The following is a 24,088-nucleotide window of genomic DNA, read 5'->3' as shown; positions in this document are numbered from 1 at the left end:
TCGCACCGAAGACGCACGCTTACCTAGAAGTAACCTATTCACTCGCGACTTAAAGATGACCCCATCCACGACCCTCTCCAGGACCGACTACCTTACTTACCACAGAACCACAATACTGCTTGTGAGCAATATTATTTAACGTTGAGGTACTTCCCCATCGGGCTGTTCACGATTTTGAGCGGGATATTATTACCTGCTGTGCCTACCTCAATACAATCTTACACATAAACTAACTTAACCTGGAACTGAACTTCTGTTTCTGGTTGATTAAAAACAGCCAACTGTCTTGGCGCAAGACGCAATCCCACCATGTACTTGTGTAGTACCTATCTATAAGTATTGCCTGGACATTAGCAATGTGATTGTAACAGTTTCAAACAAATGACATTTTATTTTGTAATAGCCTGCAATTCTGCGTGCAACTCCTCTACTCTAACAATTAGTACATATTAATCGTAACTTACCTGATACTCTAACCTCACATATCTCATTATCCCTCGAAAAATATAATTTTCTCATTGCGTGTAGTATCATATTTAAAAATGTATATTTTAATAGCAAAGTTGGTATGTAAAAAATTAAATGCTTTAAGACTCGACAATGTAACTTTTGGTCAAATCCTGCGCATTTTTTGCTTGTCACTCGGCCGTCTCAGCTCCAATAGACATATACAAGCTTTATACTTACGCCCAGATGATGAATCATCTATATGGTTATGTACGAGTATTTGTCATGAACAGGGGTCGAGGGAGCAACAGCCGGTAGCTCAGTGGATACTATGCCAAACTGCTTTTCGACTACACAGCTCCTCAACAATTTCCTCTGACCTTACTGTTTAGGTACCTCCAGATATTTATTTTAACGATGCTTAAAAACAAGTTCGTTTTTAATTTTGAATCCGACACTTGTAGTCTACTTCGAGTTAGAGATTACGTAAGCTACTAAATTAGTAAAATGATTCTCAGATGTTATGTACTAAATGAAGAAATAAACATACCATATGTTTATTTTATTATTACGCGACTAAATAATAAATGTTAAAGCTAATTTATCTTACAATACATTTTTTATAATGCTTTATACCACATAAGTAAATACTACCTATTTTGGGCTCTTATGTTGGAATTTATTAAAAATAGTGAAATGCTATTTTATCCTCATCACATCATCATCATCATATCAGCCTTTCGCAGTTCACTACTGGACATAGGCCTCCACAAGTTCACGCTGAAAATGGCGCGAACTCATGTGTTTTGCCCATAGTCACCACGCTAGGCAGGCGGGTTGTTGATCGCGCAGGCGGGCTGGTCAAAAATCGAATTGTCATCGACATTTTCATACAACATACTACGTAATTAACGTTAGTTGAACAAACACACAATACCTAGTCGTTTGATCTCGATCAAATTATGATAAAAATAAACAATTATCAAAACCGGTACATCCAGTAAAAAGTTAAAAGGTAACGTGTATATGTAGAGACTCCTACTTTTTTGAACTCCGTCAAAGAAGAACTTAGATAAGTTTTAATTTCATTTGATAATTTTAAGTTTAAAGAGTATATAAAGTAGCCATACTATTATTTATTTCTATTTAAAAATGTCCAAAGGTGAAATCTGCACATACCTTGAATTTAATTCTAATCAAAAGCTTAAGAATGCTGAAATAAGAAAGCTGAAAAAAATAAGCTTTATTTATAAAATAACCGATACAAGTACGAAGTCTTACTATTTCTAGCAATGTTTCATCTTTACCGATATATACTATATTTTCATTATAATGTAATCAGAAAACGGTAATTACCCTGAAACAGATAACGTTCCTACATAGTAACAAGCTTTATATTTAACTAGCTAACTTGGCGAACTTTGTACTGCTTTATTTTCTTTTTCTTAAATATAATAATTACATAATTATATCAAAATTAAATTTAGCCTATCTTTTAAGTTGGATCAAACTGCACATGGTGTGCAAATTTGATTAAAATCTGTTAAGTAGCTTAGGAGTCCATCGCGGACAAACTACGTGACACGAGATTTATATATATTAAGATATACATATATTAATACGCTAAGGTTTAGTATATTTGCCTCCCTTTTGAGAATAAACCTCACATTTAGTCCACATAAAGTATATATCATTATATAGATAATTGCTTACACTACCGGCATTCACAACTAAAAAATTTGTTGAGGCTTTTATTTTTGTAAATTAATTAATTATTCAAAATGACGGCTTTAATTTTGAAACAACGTCAACATATTGACGGTCGGTAAATTTCTTACTTATTAAGTACGAATTATTCGCACGGGTATTGCTAGTTAAGATTAAGTATATTTAGATAACACTCATGCGGTTCTATGTTCAAGCTCTGCGCCGTCATGTGGACGACAGATGTTTTGAAGTCGTCACAATTTTGATCCTTTCTCTTTCTCAGAACTCTAAAAAAAATGCATACGCTTTTATTTTGTAGCGTACTTTGAAAATAGATACGTATTGTATACTGACATGAAATTAAATTAAAAATGTTATTTTTGTATGTGTACCGTGTATACATCCATATGCATTTAGTAAAAAGCGATTATTTTAATATTACAAACAGACACTCCAATTTTATTTATTTGTATAAATTAACTATAATTTTAACGTTTTGATCATTTGAGTGATACAAAAATTATTTCTTTCCAGCTACAATATATTTGGCATATAGGTTATGTCCAGTTTGCACTTTATTACTTGTAAATGATTTTAGATGTTCTATAAATACCTACTCGTAAATAAGGTAAAGTTTTTCTATCATAATATCATAATGAAGCAATTCGTTCAAAGAAAGTATTCCTCGCTTTAGTTAACTTTTTTGATTATTATACTAATATCGGTGAGAGTATACGTTTCAAACAAAAATTTTTAAGTCAATATTTTTTTATGAACTGACTTCAAAAAAAAAAAAGAAGGAGGAAAGCCTCAATTCGAGCGTATTTTTTATATGTAGGTAGGTATGTGACCTCAGAACTTTAACTGGGAGAACCGATTTCGACGTTTTTATTTTTAATCGAAAGATGCTGCGTTTCGTGTTAAATTGAAACCTCATTAGTACTTTTTGAGTCATCACTAATAATGCGTATTTACTTGACTATATTTTCGTCGACCTACTTTGTATTATACCTTAAAACTTTTTAATGGTTGTACCAATTTTGATGATTCTTTTTTAAATCGGAAGCTGATGCTTGTCTTGTGGTTCTAATTACATTCAGATCTGATGAGAGCTTTTTGAGTAAGTAGGTAATATTTGATAACGCGTATTTACTTCACTACTGTTCTTTTACCTACATTTTATTACTTGTCGCCGTGATTAAAGTCGTTTTTTACAAAATTATTGTAATAATTGATATATGTCGACCAAGTTACAGGATCATAGTGTATAACTAACTTATCTCGATAACCCGAGTTCACTGAACACTGAAGTTTCATACTTCCTAGCTAACATCCAAAATTAGGTGACATGCAATAAAGATAAAGATAGCTAGCCAGTATAGTCGACCGCTAAATGAGCTCTGTTTAAACGGTTCTAACGTGTACACATTTTGTTTTATATTTATAAAAAATATTAAAATATGTTCTTACACACGTATAATTGATTTTTTATATCAATTACACATGTATACTATAAGTAGTATTAAAAAATGTAAATAAATTTTAAAAAAATCTGTCAAGACCTTAATCCTAATAAAAAATGGTACTTATTTGATTTTTTGATAAAAATTAAACATTTAGATTTTATTATTGTATACCACAAATAGAGGCTAAAATACTCGTAAGTAATTCATAGTAACTCGTGTATAAAATAAATTTCTCTCTATTAGATAATTACTCTTAAACTCATTATTGTCTAATAATGTAAGTAACTTTCAATATCAATATATTAAATTTCATATTAGTAAATTATTTATATTTTTACAAGAGTTTTATTTAGTAGATAATAAGATAAATATATATGTATATTATTATCTATTAGTTAATATTTAGTTCAATATTTGATACTATATCTAAACATGAGACATTCATACATACATTTAACTCGATAAAGTTATCTGACGTACAATGGTGGACAGATAACAACATCAAACTCTACCTTTTCTAAGATGTTTTCATTTGCAACTTGAGAATATAAAAGTTGTAGTTTATTAGTTGATTGGAAACAGGAATTAAGGGTTTGTTTCCCTAATGCAAACCCATAATTTGTTACACATGAGTTTGCGCCAAAAATGGCGTAAACTCATGTGTTTTGCCCGTAGTCACCACGCTGGGCAGACGGGTTGGTGACCGCAGGGCTGGATTTGTCGCACCGAAAACACTCCTAAGTGAGAATGTAAATATTAAATTTGTTCTTATCTTATGTTTTAAATTACGATATTCCAACTATTTTATATTTCGATCTAGTTTATTACAAATTCCCTTTTTTCCCTTTTGCGTATTATGAGTATTATATTAGACTAATATTTTAAAGTTACTCATTACTTTCGGATTGCTAAACTTCTCTATTATACTAAAATATTAAAAGCTCTCGACACCGTTTTTCAGCTACATAGATACGTAAACGTAGGTAGGTATAGTTACGTTACTTGCGGATATCTTTAGGCACATGTTAAATTATTATGTATAATTTTAGATCACCAACGGAAGTTATGTACGTAAATGTGATCTTAACATCGTTAATCTCACACACGATTAATTTAATCATTAAAACTGTACACGCGAACGTATATTTTCAAAACAAGAGCAAATCGACTTGAACGCGGAGTTCTGTACCAATAAAGAATATTAAACTCTAATTTATTTGTAACTTCTCTTTAAAAAGGGGAAAAATGTTTGTATCACACCTTATATGTTCTAAGTGTTTTAATTTTAAACCTTATTTAATCGAACTCTCTAAAAGTCATAATCGACTCTAAATTCAAATTATAATAATTATCTGTATCTACTTTTGCCAAAGATGAGTTATGTTTTAAAAATATATATATAATTATGATTGTATATAACCCTGTATTCTTATTGTTTGTACAAAATAAATAATCATAATAGGCATAATATTCATTGATTGATTGAGATTAGGTTTATCTCTTGCGTCTGATAGGTTTACACAATTTATCTTCAGTCTAAATTCATATTTACAAAACATTAATATTCAAAGGTTTCTATAATTTTTTTTCCCAAAATGATTGTAGTACGATAATGCTACGCGATAACAAACCTGAATATTATATCGCCGTTTTTAATTTAATATTTATGAAATAAGTTTATGATACGGTTCAGTAATTTAATATGATAAATATTGTAGAACAGTTATTAAAAATTTTTGGAATCGTAGTCTTTATTTTTAAATTACCTTTAATGTTTTTTTAAGAATTTAAGTTATTATAAAAAAAATTAAAGGTAACACAGAAACTTGAGCAGTAGCCGAGTGCTTATCTTCTGAACTTTGACACCATAACCGTATTTTAAGATGAACTCTTATCAAAACGAAAGCGTTCATTCACAGTGGCGATGACGCACTCTACAAGATTGTAAAATACGGACATTCATAGCGTAAGAAGTAAGAACGTCCCTCTAACATACTCGATAAAGTTTTTCCTTTATCGATTTTACTTTTAATTCATTATATAAAAGCCATATACGCAGCATTCATATATACGTATTTATATAAATTCGTTGCATAGAAATAAGTTTCTTACTGAATCTCTGGAGTCCGGCTGTCCTAACCAGTTTATCGTTCATTACTAATACATTTTACCGTACGGCCTATAATTTTTTGCGCTCTATCAAACGTCTTTCAAGTAACCCATGGAGTATTCGAATGGTATAGTTAGATTAAACGCACGATTTTTATAAAGAAGTATTTGAATTTGTCTTTTGTATTTATTCGGGAATTATTATGACATTGCATATAAATTGAGCTTGACACACTGTAAAATCGTAAAGGTTTTTATGTGATTATCCAATAAAAGCGTGTTTTTATGTAATACCAGATGTGAAAGATATTTTTTATAGGTTTTTTAGTCACACCAGCTTCCAAACAATTGAGCTTTACTCGAACAATATAAAAAACTGAACGTTTGAAATGAAACGGACTTCGTCAACATTTCTGCTTATGATATTAAAAGTTATTACGTAGTATACCTATTCTTTATAGTTTTGATTACTTAACTATGAATCATAAATAATGTTTATGGAATTTATATAATTTTACTATTGTATGCACGTTTGCTAGTGTATGCTATCTGGATTTTTTTTTGTGTTTGTAAAATTATTTTCCCTTCATAAGGCCTCTTTTTATATTTCAAGTATGTCGTATAAAACAATAACTACTTATGTATTTATTATTCAAATACAAACAAAATAATTATTTCAGAACTCTTAGCTTTTTTTAGAACGGCTGTCCTCATTTAAATAACACAAGTAATATGGGTTTGAATATAATAATGAATATTGTAGTAGACGCTTCCCTTGCCCAAATACATCCGCTACCCATAGATGTGGCCTCAGTAGGTACATTTTTGTTCTATTCGGCTTGACTTTGATAAAGGGTTATCAGCTCTACTGTCGAAATTGTAACAAGTTATCTAACTAGTTAAAATACCACAAAACTGTAATTTGCTTTATAAAAAATATTTTAACGAGTAATTTATACATTTGTCATGAAGACAGTTTAACTTTGCGATTCTTACTTTATTAATATACAGTCGACTCTCGCAAGGGGGACTCGAAAAATATTACGAATTATGGAGTGTTTGAAATATCAAATGCTTCGAAATTTTTGAGAGAAAATAAATAAAACCTCGAATTATTAAGTGTTGATCAATTATTAAATACAAATTTATTAACTGCTATTTTTTAACAATGACAAAAGTCATCTTTCTTTTCACCTCCCTCTACTTTTTCGATTAACTTCTTCTTTTCAGCAATCGTCAAGCATTTATACTTTTTAGGACTCATAACTAACACAAACTTTTAATCTGTATACAACGAAAGAGTAACAGTAACTAAAACAAACTAAACAAACCAATTCGTGCGGAAGTGTGTGTCAAACTAATCATAATAAAAAAAGACTCGTGTACGATGATACCTACATGTATTTCCAAGTTTGAACTTATCTCGAAATGTACCTACCTACTTACAAGCTTTGTGTTTCTTTCTCTCTGCAACTTTGAAGTGTCGAGTGTTTGACGCCGATGAGTTCGAATTAACACGTCGTTTTGTTACGTGGCAATAGTTTTTTCGTTCGAATTACCAAGTGTATAAAAATGTATTGATTTAGTTCGAAATATGATGATCGTGATGACTTTGAATTATAGACAGGTTCGAATTATGGCAGGTTTGAATTAACGAGAGTCGACTGTACTAGCAACCCGCCTCGGCTTCTCCCGGGTGGAATGCTGATACTAAATATAAAATATATATTTGCAATGTAAGCGCATAAAAATATGTTTATTTACGACATCACATTAGAATCCTCTAAAATTATTAGGGTTCCTCTACCATATTATGCATGTAAACCTTCCTGGAATCACTCTATTTACTAAAAAAAACCGCATCAAAATCCGTTGCGTAGTTTTAAAGATCTAAGCATACAGACAGCGGGAAGCGACTTTGTTTTATACTATGTAATGAAAATATGAAATTTGGATAACTTCACAAATTATTAAAATTCTTATAATATCTTTGATGCTAAAATAGTACATGTTATTTAAATCAAATGGTAATACTATAAATTTGAAAGTTCTGTCAGTAGGTATATACCTACTGACAGAACTTTCGCATTGCATATTCTATAATAAATACTAGAACATAGGTAGTCTGGGTAAAACGAGTACGAAGAAAAAGATTTAAATCTAAATCTTTGACGACGAAGCGTAAAGCCTACTTGTCTTATGTATGACAGTAGTTAATAATGTAATAACTATTATAAGCTATATTATATTAAATAACATGACTTAAAACAAGGAGAAAAGGCATAATTTCGATTCTACAGTATGTCGTTTACTAAATGACAGTGCGTCTCGATGACCTAGTTTTATATTTAAATACAATAATTTTCATACCCAGCCAGTATATGAGTATACAATATTGTCTCGTAATACTTGAAGTGTAAGCTGAACGTATGATCACTGCTGTGTAACTTTACTTGTGAAGTTCACTTCATTAAACACGTACTGTTTGGTTTGTATTTATTGGTATGTTTTAGGTTTATTTTTCTTACTCCGTTTAAAGGATGGTTATTAAATACATATAAACAATGAACAAATTTGATTGATCGATTTTTAAATATAAAAACTAATCGTGACTATTGTTGCTAATTATTACTGAAAGATTTAGAATTAATTAATTTTTGAACTTACTATCATACATGAATTAAATGTGTTAATTAAATTTTCTATTTATTTCTATACGAGTATGAGAGTTATGTAGTAACAATCGCAAATGTCTTATCACTGACGGATGCGGGGAACGGAAGGACGACGGCTGTCGATTTGAGTATCACTGCCAGCTACTAAATTGGAATTTATTGGAGTTCCAACCCCTTGAACGCGTAATGTAACGCGGCCATAATGATAAATTTTATTATTATCACCTTATAAAAAATGTCAATATTAATAAAATTTGTACGTGTAAGCATCTTTACCTAATATACCTTAATTATGACCAAACAAAAACAATGGTACATCCCAAAAGCGGCGTTATTTTTGTTGCTTAGTGCCCATTTCGGAGAACGCCACGGGCGGCGCGCGGGCGGGAGCGGTCGTCGCCTCGCGCTGGGCCGCATTCTATTACCGGTTTTATTAAACAGCTAGACTTGTTTTCACAAAGCGTGACTCGTCTCTTAAACAAGAATGAATATTGTTAAAAAATTTTTAAACCGTCAACAGCCTTTTCATCGTAATAAACTGTTGTAAAACCATCACTTGAATTCTTATTACTAATTATGACTTAGGACCAATTGTAAATTGTATTATTATTCCTTACAAGTGAAAGATTTCTTTTCAAACTAATAGATTTAAATTAATAAAAACGAATAGATTATGCGTAATTATGCATAAAATAAAATTCTGTTCGAGTTAGAAACCTCCAACCCTTTGAAGTAGATTATTAGATATACTTATTTCAATATAATTGTTAATAAATAAATATTTAAAAGAAAAAAAAAAAAACGTACAGAACGTCAAAGCGGAAATATAAACATTTTTTTTTATATAAAAAACCACTGCCCATAATGACGATTTCACGGTTGTTGGTATTAGAGTTAATATAAATATTCAACTTTAAAACCATGGTAATTAAATATCTATTAATGATTAAAATAATTCTTTATATCTTAAATACTTGTTAATAAATATTGTGACATCATTTATTTTATTAGAATTAATTTTGAGTCTGACTCTGTAAAATAGTAGTGCCGACGGGTGAAGTAAGGGAGGCGGGGGCAGCGAACTGCGCGAGAGTGGTGCGGGTGGCAGCCGACAGTGCAGTGAGCGACGCGCGGAGAGCTCGGACCGCGTTATGGCTCTGAGCGCCGCATTGTTTATTCTCCCCGTGCTCATAGCCGGCGGACACGCTGTATACAATAGAGACCGCGCTCTACAGCGGGCCGATCCGAGACTTTTAGATCGAGCTTGCGAACTTAGCTCGTGCTATCCCGCTACTGGCAACCTTCTTATCGGTCGCGAGGCTCGACTATCTGCGTCTTCCACGTGCGGCAGTCATGGACGTGACCGCTATTGCATTGTATCCCATCTTGAAGACAGAAAAAAATGTTTTTGGTGCGATTCATCGAATAATACACTCAATAATCCGTTGCTCAATCATCGAATTCAAAACATAATATATAAATATATTCCTGGATCATTGAGAAAATCTTGGTGGCAGTCGGAAAACGGAAAAGAGAATGTAACTATTCAACTCGATATGGAAGCAGAATTTCATCTTACACATTTAATAATACAATTTAAAACGTTTCGCCCGAAAGCTATGTTGGTGGAAAGATCATTCGATTTTGGCAAGACTTGGCGAGTGTATCAATATTTTGCACATAATTGCGATGAAGCTTTTCCATTTGTGCCGAAGCACACTCAACGTACCTTGACTGAAGTGGTTTGTGAGTCTCGTTATTCCGGTGTAGCGCCATCAACTGAAGGTGAAGTGATATTCAGAGTGCTACCTCCAAACATAAATGTGACCAATCCGTATTCTGAAAAAGTGCAAAATTTACTACGTATGACTAATTTAAGAATTAATTTTACGAAGCTTCACACACTTGGTGATGATTTACTTGACAACAGACCTGAAATTCAAGAAAAATATTATTACGCTATATATGAAATGACAGTACGTGGATCATGTTCGTGCTATGGACATGCATCAAAATGCTTACCTATGCCCGGTGTAGATGCCAAAGAAAATATGGTACATGGACGTTGCCTATGTACACATAACACCCGTGGCTTGAACTGTGAGTATTGTGAAGATTTCTATAATGATCTTCCGTGGCAACCTGCTGTTGGTAAAACTTCAAACGCCTGTAAAAGATGTACATGTAACAATCATGCCACTACATGTCATTTCGACGCGGCTGTGTACAACAAAACGGGCAAAATAAGTGGTGGTGTTTGTGATAATTGTCAACACAATACAATGGGAGTCAATTGTGAACGCTGTAAGCCTACATTTTATCGTGACCCAAGTTTGGATATTCAGAGCCCTGATATTTGTAAACCCTGTGACTGCGATCCAGATGGAACGACAGACAAAGAAATTTTATGTGACGATGAAACTGATTTAGCTAATAACAAAACAGCTGGACGCTGTTTATGCAAATCGAACGTCGATGGAGCCAGATGTGATAGATGCAAAGATGGGTATTGGAACTTTGATCCCAATAACCCTCGTGGATGTGACTCTTGTACTTGTGACAAATTAGGGACTGTAAATGAAAGAGGGTGTGATCCTTTAAGTGGAAACTGTTTCTGCAAACGTCACGTCACAGGACGAAATTGTGATCAGTGTCTACCAGAATTTTATGGATTATCAGAAAGGGATGATGGTTGTTTACCTTGTGATTGTGATCTTGGCGGTTCTTTTGATAAAGACTGTGACGTTATAACAGGACAATGTAAATGTCGTCCTAATGTTACAGGACGCCGTTGCGATCAACCTATACAAAACTTTTTCGTCGGGGCTCTTGATTCTATTATTTATGAAGCTGAATCCAGCCAATGTGATTCTCAAATAGATGATAATGCTATACAAAGTCAACTTTGTCATGTTGTCATTCGGGAAAATTATCCAGATGGACGAAAGGAAACTTGGACAGGTCCCGGTTTCATGAAAATACCAGAAAGTAGTACTTTAGTTTTTGTTATTAATAATCTAAAAACAAGTATGAATTATAATGTTTTGATAAGATATGAACCACAATCTTCGTTAAATTGGGAAGAGGCTACAATTCTCGTTAAACGTCCTTTACCAATTGATTCAGAATCGCCTTGCGCTAATGTACGACCTGAAGATGATACAATATTTACGAATTTGCCAGCAAATCGAAGAAGTGTTTTGGTGCGACCGGCGGTTTGCCTTGAAAAAAATAAAGAAACTGAGATTCGTATATATTTAGGTAGACAAGACGGTCATAGTACAAATAATAGAGCATCAGTTTTAATTGACTCTATAGTATTAATACCTTCAGTAGAGGATTTACCGTTTTTAAGAAATGGAAGTTCAATGAGGGATGAATTTGACCGTTATAACTGTGGTGACTCATACTATTACGATCTCAATAGAGATAATATACCTGAGGTTTGTAAAAAATATCATGCAAGTATTGGGTTTTACATTAGAAACGGATCTGAATCTTGTCAGTGCGACCCATCGGGATCAAAAAGTTATCAATGTGATCCTTATACAGGTCATTGTCAATGTGTGGAAAATATTGTTGGATCCAGGTGTGACCGTTGTGCTCCTGGAACATATGGATTCAGCAAATTTGGATGTAAACGTTGTGACTGTAATAGTATAGGTTCACTAGATAATTTCTGCGATGCAACAAGTGGTCAATGTAAATGTAGAGCCAATACTTATGGACGAGCTTGTGATTTGTGTCAACCTGGATATTTCAATTTCCCAAATTGTCAACAATGTGATTGCAATGGACACGCCATTGAATGTGATGATAAGACAGGAGCTTGTAAAGAATGTAGGGATTACACCGAAGGACATCGCTGCGAAAGATGTGTAGAAGGATACTACGGAGATCCACGACTAGGCATTGATATACCATGTAGACTTTGCCCTTGTCCAGGTGTAAAAGGTGATCCTTATAAAAGCAGTCATGCTGATCGGTGTGAATTAGATCCTGATACAAAAGACGTCGTATGTGATTGCAAAGAAGGTTATGCTGGACTTCTATGTGATGTTTGTGCTGACAATTACTACGGAGATCCTATTAAAGGAACATGTGAGAAATGCGATTGTAATGAAAATATAGACATAACAAAGCCTGGCAACTGTGATCCATATACAGGACAATGCCTTCAATGCTTACATAACACAGATGGAGATCATTGCGAAGTATGTGAAGAAGGATATTATGGAAATGCTTTGGAAAAAGCGTGTTACAAATGTAATTGCTCTGTACTAGGTACAAACTTTACCAAAGGTAACTGTGACGGCGTGACAGGGCAATGTCCCTGTTTTAACAACGTTATTGGTATAAATTGTGATCAATGTACCGAGAATCATTGGCGAATAGCTTTAGGTACAGGTTGTGATCCATGTGAATGTGATCCTGTTGGTTCTATTTCACCTCAATGTAATCCTTATATTGGTAAATGTGATTGTAAGCCTGGACACGGAGGAAGGCAATGTGATCAATGTCAAGAAAATTTCTGGGGCGATCCTAATGTTGAGTGTCATGAATGTGACTGTGATTTGTATGGTTCCGTATCACAACAATGTATGCGAGATAATGGATCATGTATTTGTATACCAGGCATTGGAGGATATAAATGTAATACTTGTGCTCGGGGTTACCTTGGTAATGCTCCAGAATGTTACGCTTGTGGAGAATGTTTTGATAGCTGGGATCGTCTTATTGGAGATTTACGAGTACAGACTGAATACGCAATCGGGAATGCAAGTAAAATAAAAATAATAGGTTCAACAGGGGCATACACAAGAGATTTTGAAGAAATGACAAAAAAGTTATCCGATGTTGAAAACTCACTTCAAAGCGCTAAATTAGGCCAAAGTACAGTTAAAGAATTATTGAGTAACATATCAAGATTGCAAGATCAATTAAACGAAGCAGGGAAGAAAGTAAAAGAAAGTAATGAACATTTGAATGCTATAACTTCTAAAATTAATCTTGGTAACGTGACTTTAGATGGATTAAGATCAAGCATTGATAATTTAAAAGCAAAAGCGTATGAGCTAGGTAATAATGCAACTAAATTACAAGAGGCTAACTTGGAGGGTGCACTAAACTTAACACGTGAAGCGAAGGAAAGAGCTGTTAAAGCAGCAGATGAAGCTGAGAGTGTACAGACTGTCATAGCTAATACAGATAGACAAATCAAGAATACAGATAGACTCATAGAAATGCAGTATGCAAATTTCAATAACACTCAAAGCGAAAATGACAAAAAATTAGATGAACTGCGCCAACAATTATCTGACTTAGAATCGCAGTTACCAAAAATAAATGAAAAAATGTGTGGTCAAGAAAGTGATACATGTGATATTTGTGGAGGAGCCGGTTGCGGTAAATGTGGCGGAATTTCTTGTGACCAAGGAGCTATAACAAAAGCAGAGCAGGCATTAGATTTTGCGAATAAAACAGAACATAGAATTAAAGAACATGAACTAACGGCTGAGGACTTATTCAGATCAGTGTCTCAAATTAAACAAGATACTGTTGCAGTAAAATCTAGGGCAAAAGATTTATTTAATAGAGCCAGTGAATTTAAATCGTCGACTGAAAAGACAACGAATGAAAGTAAAGAACTTACTTCTGAATTAAAAGAGTTTTTATCCAAAACATATAATACACCTGAAGATGTTAGGCAACTCGCCACCGAAATTTTAAATTTTTCTATTAGCATTGAACCTAAAGAAATCACAGAACTTTCACAGCGCATTAATTCAACTGTATCACATTTAACTAATATTGAAAATATAATAGCTGAAACGAAACCAGATCTTGACAGAGCGAAATCTCTTAAACAAAATGCTACTACAGTCAATAAAGCGGCGAATTTGACATTGGAAATGGCTAATAAGGTGTTAGAAGCTTTAGATGAAGCGCAAGCTGCACAGAATGCTGCAGAAGATGCTATAGATAAAGCAAATAATGATATCGAAGCTGCAAAAAGTGACTTAATACCGATAACATTAGAAACAGAACAAGCTCAAAAGAAAGCAAATGAAACTATGGAAGAAGTTGAAGGTCTTCGTAATCGTCTGTCCGATCTCCAGAAAAATATTCTCAAAATTGAAAGTGATGCCGATCAAGTGAAACAAGAAGCTAACGACGTTGTTAATAAAGCCGAAGGGGCCGAGCAAAAGGCCAGACAATTAAGACAAGATTTTAAACAAACAAATATATCCCTTTCTGAAAGAGCTAGCCAGACATCGAATTCAAGAGAACGGGCTCAGTTGTTACTTAACCGAGCTACTAAATTGGCTAGTGATACACAGACGCAACTTAAGCTGTTAGCAAATATGGAGGAACTATACAACGATCACAACGAACAATTAAATGTCTTAGAAAAGGAAATAGGTGAACTTAACACTCAAATGAACTACTATGTATCAGAAATTACTAAACGATCTGACTATTATAGGTCTTGTACTACGTAACAAGTAATTTATTTTTGAAAAGAAATTGTATGAAAAGCTATAAAATGTACCGTAAAATCTCAACATTTACATTTTTTAATTAACTTGTTTATTTCATAAAAATTTGCTAAATTTAAATAATATTATTTGAAAATATAATTTGTAATTTTTAAATATTTTATTTTTTTATTAATTACAAGTATCATGTTGCGGAAATAATAACTAATTATAAAACATCACATGGTCTAAAGAAATTTAACCACTAGTTGTACAAAATTTAAAAAAGTATCAAATTATTTTCACTTATTTGAAGTGATGTTGTATTTTATTTTTTTATATACATTCTTATTATTATTTTTATTGTTTTTTTATTTACTTAATATTTGAACAAGTTACAAAGTCTAGAATAAATTGTGTTAGCAGAAAAATATAATGATTAGTTTTTTGATCATTTATTACCGTTTGTTTAAGGATAGGTATGAATTTTTATGAAAAATAGTATGATAGATATGATATGTTCATTTGTTTGCTTAACATTTAATTTTAGCGTTAGCTATGAAAATGTATGCATTGTTTGTTCGCTAGTTTACTTCTATGTTGATATATTTTGTTATAATTATGTAAAAATATATTGACCTAAGATGAACGTTCATCTAACGAATTCCAAAGAAATTTTAATAGACGTCGTAGGCTTGTGTTTATATGTATAAAAGTAGTTTAATAAGTTTAAGATACATTTAAGTGTAGTTATGAAAATATTTCATATTGTTGTGGAAGCTTAAATCAAAATAAAGTTAGGGGAAAGTATTTTATATAGTTAATAACAATTTTATACTACAAAATATTATTTTCACAATATGTTGTTATAACTGTGACGTGGCGCATTTACTTAATCATAATTATGGTTTTTTTTTTTCTTATTGATTTTGCAGGTTGAACAATTAATTATAAGATTGTGATGTTTGTTTGAACTTCAAATAATTATCATTACTACACTTACTATAAATACGTTTGTATTTGCTGGCTCTAGATATACTTTTAAAAGTTTTTGTAACATGAGAAGACATTCACACAATAGAGGCTGAAACTTGTCGTTAGTTTGTAAATAAATATCATTATATCTATTACAGTGTTTTTATTTACTCTAATTTCATTTATTACTTTAACCTATGAATAAATAGCAACGGAATTAAACTTCATTTGAATTAGAGATGCCACGAATAGTAATTTTGCCGAATACCGAATACCGAATGTTCGGCGAGGCTCTTGGCCGAAGCGCCGAACATTCGGCAACCGAATATTCGGCCACACTTAGTACTTTTCGCGGACGACAAGACACAACTCGTCACCGTACGAGTTTAAACTTGCATCGCTGAAGTACCTAATACGTTTGGTAGGCGCGGGCGGTTTTGTTTCATATTTTCATTTGTGATTGTGATTAGGTCACGGTCGTGTCACAACCTGCTTTATTTGTTGATCGTTAGTGCATCGTACGTACTGTATACTAAAATATAACATTTAACGTGATTGATTACCATAAGAAATATCATCGTTTGTTCGAAAAAAGCAAAATGGATCAATTTAATAAGAAATCGCCTATTTGGAACTATTATAAAATTTATAGTGACGACAATAAACTAGCAGTTTGTTGTGTTTGTTTCTTACCACTGGTAGATTTTAAATATTAATTTGTTAGTTCTTTTTTGGTTAAATAAATATCTTTGTGAGTAATATTTTGAGTTTTTTCATAATTTATTTGGTAATCCTTACTGTATTTTATCTTAAATAAGGAAGTAAATCTTTTTATCATGATTTCACGCCCAAACTGCTGAACCGATTTAAATGAAATTTGGTACACAGATACCCTAGAGCCTTAAAAAGGACATGGGCTATAATTTACGCGATGTCGCGGAAAAACAGTTAGTAAGTAATAAAAAAATTGCTATTCGGTATTCGGCCAAATGGTTAACCATATTCGGCCGAATACCGAATAGCGAGAAAAAGAGGCCGAATAGCCGAATACCGAATAATTGCCGAATATTCGTGGCAATTTGAATAGACAAAATTGGTTTTCAACCTACGTTTACCTTTATTTTATTTTTTTCTTTTAACAAGTTGTAAACCCAATTAGGTAGATTTTTTTTTTTATTATAGTTTTTTTCTTTATCATAATTCTTTATCATAATACTTTTGCGTAATAATAAAATTATATACCCGTTCTTTTTAGTAAAGTTATATGTATTTCACGATTTTTACCCTTAAACTGTAACCTCTTATCCCAGATGGTCATATTTATGAGACCCCTTTAGCCAGTGTGACGTCACATTTTGCAATTTCACACCTATAAATTATTATTTATTAAGTTAAAATATTAGTTTCGATATTATTTTCATTTATTTTTAAATTATTTTTCAATAAAATCATCCTCAATTCAACATAGCTACGAAAAATAAAATTATTATGGTACTAACAATCATATATATACATATTATATTTTGAAATGTGATGACACAAAATTTTGGACCCCCTCCCTCCCTTTGTCACACAACGTGGATCCCCTGCCGCCCTCTTAAGAAGTGATGTAATTTAAGGATGGCCTCTTACCGTAATTGATAAATTGTCATTAGATTGATTCTTTTCTTAGCTCCTTTAATTAAAAAGTTGTATTTATTATACAAAGATTTTATTGTATCTATCTAGATACTTGATTTGTGAATGTAATATTGATACTTGATACAAGTATTTCTTGTGTCATAAAAAGTAGGTATACAGTTTATGGAATGCAAGTATCGAAATAAATAAACAACAACATAATCCTTATACTATTTTTAAATAAATTAGTAATAATTATTAATAATATGATTCCTGCTTTGTCGTTTCTTTCGTTTAAAAATTTAGTTAATTAAAAATGTTTGGTTACTTTTTTTTCTAAATCCTTCCATTTGTATTTTTTTTCTACGGAAATACCTTTCATTAATTATTATCTTTATCTTAATATATAAAATTCTCGTGTCGCGGTGTTTGTAGTTAAACTCCTCCGAAACGGCTTGACCGATTCTCATGAAATTTTGTGTGCATATTGGGTAGGTCTGAGAATCGAACAAGATATATTTTTCATCACCCTAAATGTTAAGGGTAGTCCACCCCTAATTTTTTTTTTAAATTTTAAACAAATTATTTATTTTTTATTTTATTATGATTTGGCGTTGAAAAATACATACAATCCTAAATTTTCACCCTTCTACCACCAACCCCTATTTTTAAATAGCGTTTAGCGGCAAGACAACGTTTGCCTCTTAGTCAGCTAGTAGGTACTGACATAAAATATAGTAACCGAGCTTAGCTCGGTATTTTTAGTAAATCGTGTTTTTTGGAAATCATATTTAAATACGAATTACATATTTAAGTATAAAATATGAATGATATTTATTTTCACCGACAATGATAAAAAATATAAATAAATATAAATAAATATAAAAAAATAATTAAAAAAATAATGATAAAATATAAATAATATTTTTCGATTTTACATAGATTATTAAATAAAAAATAACGAGGGCAATTAGAAAAAAAAAATATTTATCGATTGAGGATTTGAACCATGGTCTTTTCGGTCGATCGCGACCGGCCGATTTTCCCACCTGAGCTATTACAACTTTACTAATACTTGCGAAATTCACCTTCGTATTCTACCGATATTTTTTCATTGTCTAAAAACTGGGCTAAAACGATATTTTCTAAAAATGAACCCTAGCTACATTTATTTATCTCTCCCGAAATTCCCTGCATACTAAATTTCATGAAAATCATTGGAGCCGTTTCCGAGATTCAGATTCTATATATATGTATAAGTATATACAAGAATTGCTCGTTTAACAGTATAAGATAAGAACTGAAAAAAAAAATTACAGGTTTTATTTCTTGTGTAACTGATCAGGTGTATATTCGAAATAAAAGTAATTCCAATCCCCAATTTTTGGAAAGCTAAATCAGGTATGAAATCTTTAATTTTATAGAAACAAATAATTATATCAAAATCAACGTCCAATATTCTATGCAAAAACGTCTCAGGTAATTGTACTAAGTGTGCCTCCTCTTCCAAACCTTAAAAGTTGAGCAACAAGTGGTATGATTGACACCTATTTGTATCTGATGTGACCGACTTTTCATTTATTTCGCTTGCATTGTACATTTGTGAGCAACGTATTAACAATATTTGATGTAATTACATAAATTGTAAAACAATCATCGGATATGATTCATTTAACATCATAGTTACTCTTAGATATTAACAATTTGTTCTCGAAATTTTTTGACATTTTTGACATTTTTGTGACAAAATTATAATTCGATAATATATGATGATTTTGCCCAATCTAATAATTATAGACATAGCTTAAATGCTTTTTAAAACTGAAATGAAATTTTCTAACTTATTGACTTTTCTGGAAAGTAATGATAAATGATACAATTAAAATCATACGCTAAACTAATTAAATTCATTAGTAACTAAATTCTTTTTACATATCTAATTACCTACGGTCGGTATCGCCTCGTGATCCTGTTAGCCTTGTAATACAATAGGTACATCAATGGTAATGATTACTTGTTTACTTTTGCATTGTTATTTAGGTATAGGCAATATCTTTAGAGCACAAATAAACTATAACTATCAAAGTAATAAAGTAGCCAGGTTAAATTTTATGATGATTCGCCTCTATAGTTTTATGGGAATTCAGTACCTACGTACGTAATGACCATGAGGAGCAAAAAAAAATATTATTTTTATAATAGAAATAGCATTGATGATTCTAGACGACTGTTACAATTTGTACCTACTAATTCACTGCTCGACAAGGCAGTTTAGTACAAGAAGCTTTTGAGCCTGATCTGCTAATAAATTATAATCATTATACATATATTAAAAACGTAAATGTAATATGTTTGTGCACGCTAATCTCAGAAACTACTTATCTGATTTAGATGCGGTTTTCACGAATATATTGTGGTAAGCTTCACTTAACATTTAATGTTTGTATCATGTCAATCGGTTCATAAGTAAAAAAGGTATGACAATTTAAAGAATCGCGTTGAACGTGTTAATACCCAAACGACGGTATTTGTAAACGAATATAGACCATAAGATACATCCAAAAAAAGCTGTCCAAAGTCACTATTCCACGCGGACGACGTCGTTGGCACAGTTAGTAGGTATACAATATAATGGACATCATTACAGCCTATACAGTCCACTGCTGGACATAGGCCTCCACAAGTTCACGCCAAAAATAACGTGAACTCGTGTGTTTTGCCCATAGTCACCACGCTGGGCAGGCGGGTTGGTGACCGCAGTACTGGCTTTGTCGCACCGAAGACGCTGCTGCCCGTCTTCGGCCTGTGTATTTCAAAGCCAGCAGTTGGATGGATATCCCGCCATCGGTCGGCTTCTTAAGTTCCAAGGTGGTTGTGGAACCTTGTTATCCCTTAGTCGCCTCTTACGACACCCACGGGAAGAGAGGGGGTGGCTAAATTCTTTAGTGCCGTAGCCACACAGTACATACAATGGACATCACGGACGGCACATATAATGGACATCTGACTCGTTTTAATTAATTATCTATGTAAATAAAACGATAAATGTCTATCGTTATGCGCATATCACTAATAAATAAATAAAGAACTGAATAAATTAGCTCTAAAAAAATGATAAATGACCATTCCAAGTAAAGCTATTAAAATGTTATATCAAATGATTTTCATGAGCACTATTGTAGATATGTTTTGTGTGTACGTTCTGTATTAAGATAAGTCACACAAAGTCACGTATATCAGCTAGTAGAAAGTCTAAATCACTCAACAATTACTTAACAATGAAAATTGCTAGAGCTTACGAACTTTACTGGTATAATTGTATTAGGTAGAGCCATTTAATTATAGATGCTTTGTAACCTTTATGTTTTATACATTATTCAATTTAGCAATTCATATTGTACTAAGAAATAGTAACCATATATAATAAATACTTAAACATATATGTATTATTTTTATAAATTTATATATTTCAGATGGCTTTATTTAGAACCAATCCTTAGCAATGCTGACGGAGATCTAGGAGTCAAGTTCCGCAAAGTTGACCAAGGGTTCCGACAAGTGGCCCGGATTATAGAATCGGATCCTCGCCTTTCAGCTCTATTACAGTCTACTAGACCTCAGACGATGCTTGACACTATTTTAGAGCAATTAAACGCTTGCCAGTCAGCATTGAACGACTACATTGATGTAAGTACCTAACCTGATAAAATTTATGTTAACCTATGCATAATCATGGCAATATAAAAACATATTAGAAAAAAGAGATAGTTATATTAGCCAATAGGTCGTTTAATTTATAAAATTGCAGGAAAAACGTTCAACATTTCCGAGATTATATTTTCTAAGTGATGATGATTTACTCGAACTCCTTGGTCAAGCACGAGCGGGAGCTGAAGGTAGAGAGACGGTAATGCAGTCTCATTTAAAGAAGCTGTTCCCGGGTATCACAGGTGTGCACCTCGGCCCCGGTGAACTATCAATTACGTCTCTATGCAGCCACTTCGGTGAAACGTTCCAACTAGAACATCCGGTTGACATAGATTGCTCTGTTGAGGTTTGTAACATTCAATAAATAAATCTGATTAACATTGGACATCATATTTAGTTCAAAGGTTTACTTCGTTAAAATTAAATCATAATAGGTACTAGCACACTGAACCTCAAGATCCCTATTTAACTATATGGCTACTAATTGTACATTAGACAATTGTTTGTTTTTGTTTTACAACTATCGATTTCTTCATAGTGTACAATAATAAATACCTTTATTAAAATGTAAAGAGTACACAAATAGTTTAAAAAAACGCAGGTTTGGTTGAAAAAATTAGAACAAGAAATACATTCGTCGTTGAAGACCATGGCGCTAAAATGCTTAGTTGCAAATACTTTGCGAGACCAAGATCCGTTTTCGCTGCCGACGCAAATACTGTGCTTAGCACAGAACATTAGATTCACCGAAGAAACAGAAAAGGCTATTATATCAAAAGAACTGCACAAATTAAAAGATAATATCGAAAAAGAAAATGTGTATTACGCTGAAGCAGAAACGGAAAATAAATGCGAGAAATACAAGAAACAAGCTTTGATATTGCAATGTGCGTATTATGTGTCCGTGGTGCAAAGTTTAATTGAGAATAATGTAGTGACTACAAGCGATTGGTTTTGGCAGAAACAACTAAGGTAAGACGATTGTAGGTTAATTATATTTTAAAATAAAACCAAAATGTCTCGTTGTTAATCACCATAACATTTATTTGATATATATATAGACTTTAATATTGTAAAGAGTTTGCGAAAGTGATTATCTGTCGAGAGCCGACCTTAATAAATAATTGTAAGATAGGTATATTGAATTATCATAATAAAATGAAGGAACGAAAACTAAATATTCTCGTAATGGAACGAACTTTAAAATTTACAGATTCTACCTACAAAATGGTACGGAAATTATAGCTAAAATGGGGTTAGCTCAGATTTCGTACTCCTATGAATATCTCGGCGTCAACACCGGACAGTTTGTGCGAACTGAAACGACGGATGAAAGTTTTCTCATTCTAACACAAGTAAGTATTTCATTTATTGAAAATTTTAAGGTTCAATAACAAAATTTGTTGTTATATTTGTCATCGAGACAAAATTGTTGAACAAAAATTGTGTTTGCTTGCAAACAAAAAAAAAACGACTTCAATTACATCGACAAGTAATACAACGTAGGTAGACGAAAAATATTCAAGTAAATACACGTTATCATAGATTACTCAAAAAGTAGTTATCAGATCTCTATCAAATTTTAATGGGACCACAACATAAGCATCAGCTTCCAACGTAAATAAGAATCATCAAAATTGGTATAACCATTAAAAAGTTATAAGGTATAATACAACGTTGGTCGTTGAAAAAATAATTAAATAGGTACGCATTATTAGATAAAACTCGAAAAGTAATTGTCAAATCTCGATTAAATTTAAATGTGGCGAATTGAGAACCTCTTCCTTTTTTTGAAAGTCGGCTAAAAATTAAACAATAAAGATTTTTTTTATAAAACTATATGTTACGTTCAGTTTCAACTGATAGACAACGAGAGATATGGAGTTTAATTGTGTTTGCTCGCAAACGAAAAATAAACCGACTTCAATTACATCGACAAGTAATACAACGTAAGTATACGAAAAAATAGTCAAGGAAATACGCGTTATCAAAGATTACTCAAAAAGTAATCGTCAGATCTCGATATAATTTAAATGGGACCACTTGACAACCAACAGCTTTCGATTAAAATGAGAATCATCGAAATCGTAAAACCCGGTGAAAATAAATTTATTCTATAATACAACATAGATCGACGAAAAAATAGTCAAGTAAAGATAGTTATTAGATATAACTCGAAAAGTACTTGTCAAATCTCAATTACACTTAAATAGAACCACACGACACGCACTACCTTTCGATTAAAAAAAAGAATCATCAAAATCGGTCCACCCAGTAAAAAGTTCTGAGGTAACATACATAAAAAATTACAATCGAATTGATACCCTTCTTTTTTTGGAAGTCGGTTAACAATAAATATAACTTTGCTTTATTAATAATTCATCCAAATTTGTTCTAACCGCTTTCTCATATCCTTCGTTAGTAAATTGTATCCGTTGATGATAACACGCGTGAATCATTAATAAAATGGCACTAAATGTATATTAACATTTAAAGTACGTGCTTTTTTAAAGGGGGTCTGTATTAATGTATTTATTCCTCTGTTTCAGTCTTTACATCTTGGATTAGTAGGTAATCCGTTCGGCCCCGCTGGAACAGGAAAAACAGAGTCGGTTAAAGCTTTAGGAAGTTTATTTGGTCGCTTGGTGCTAGTTTTTAATTGTGATGAAGTAAGTTCATTTTTATAGTATCCAACAAAGTTCAATATTCACTTTATAGTGATTATGTATGTGTGATGTCGCAGTTCTATCTTTTCTTAACATATTCTCCTCAATCCAAACGTTTTATCAAAGAAATTGTTTTTTTTTTTTTTTTTAACCAAAAACATCGTCTTTTGCTTTTTGAATGAATTTAATTTTCGAATTCATTTATGCCTAAGTGAAAAAATCATAATCTAAGCATC

The 24,088-nt window shown here is 32.2% G+C and overlaps 2 protein-coding genes across 2 annotated transcripts in view; both read left to right on the top strand.

Annotated features, from left to right (window-relative positions):
• Positions 1–24,088, top strand: part of LOC123670400 (cytoplasmic dynein 2 heavy chain 1) — an 86,280-nt gene that overhangs the window by 17,058 nt on the left and 45,134 nt on the right. Inside the window, exons 26-30 of the mRNA XM_045603898.1 lie at positions 20,952–21,165; positions 21,287–21,532; positions 21,788–22,158; positions 22,400–22,541; positions 23,736–23,855. Of these exons, the coding sequence (XP_045459854.1) occupies positions 20,952–21,165; positions 21,287–21,532; positions 21,788–22,158; positions 22,400–22,541; positions 23,736–23,855 (1,093 nt within the window). The remainder of the gene's footprint in view (positions 1–20,951; positions 21,166–21,286; positions 21,533–21,787; positions 22,159–22,399; positions 22,542–23,735; positions 23,856–24,088) is intronic.
• LOC123670213 (laminin subunit beta-1) lies at positions 9,524–14,984 on the top strand. Its single transcript, XM_045603722.1, has one exon. The coding sequence runs from the start codon at positions 9,556–9,558 to the stop codon at positions 14,905–14,907; it is 5,352 nt and encodes a 1,783-aa protein (XP_045459678.1). The 5' UTR covers positions 9,524–9,555; the 3' UTR covers positions 14,908–14,984.

Source organism: Melitaea cinxia, chromosome 4, assembly GCF_905220565.1.
Source record: "Melitaea cinxia chromosome 4, ilMelCinx1.1, whole genome shotgun sequence".
Classification (NCBI taxonomy): domain Eukaryota; kingdom Metazoa; phylum Arthropoda; class Insecta; order Lepidoptera; family Nymphalidae; genus Melitaea; species Melitaea cinxia.
Note: the sequence above shows the minus strand (reverse complement) of the source record. Positions and strands in the feature narration are given on the sequence as shown.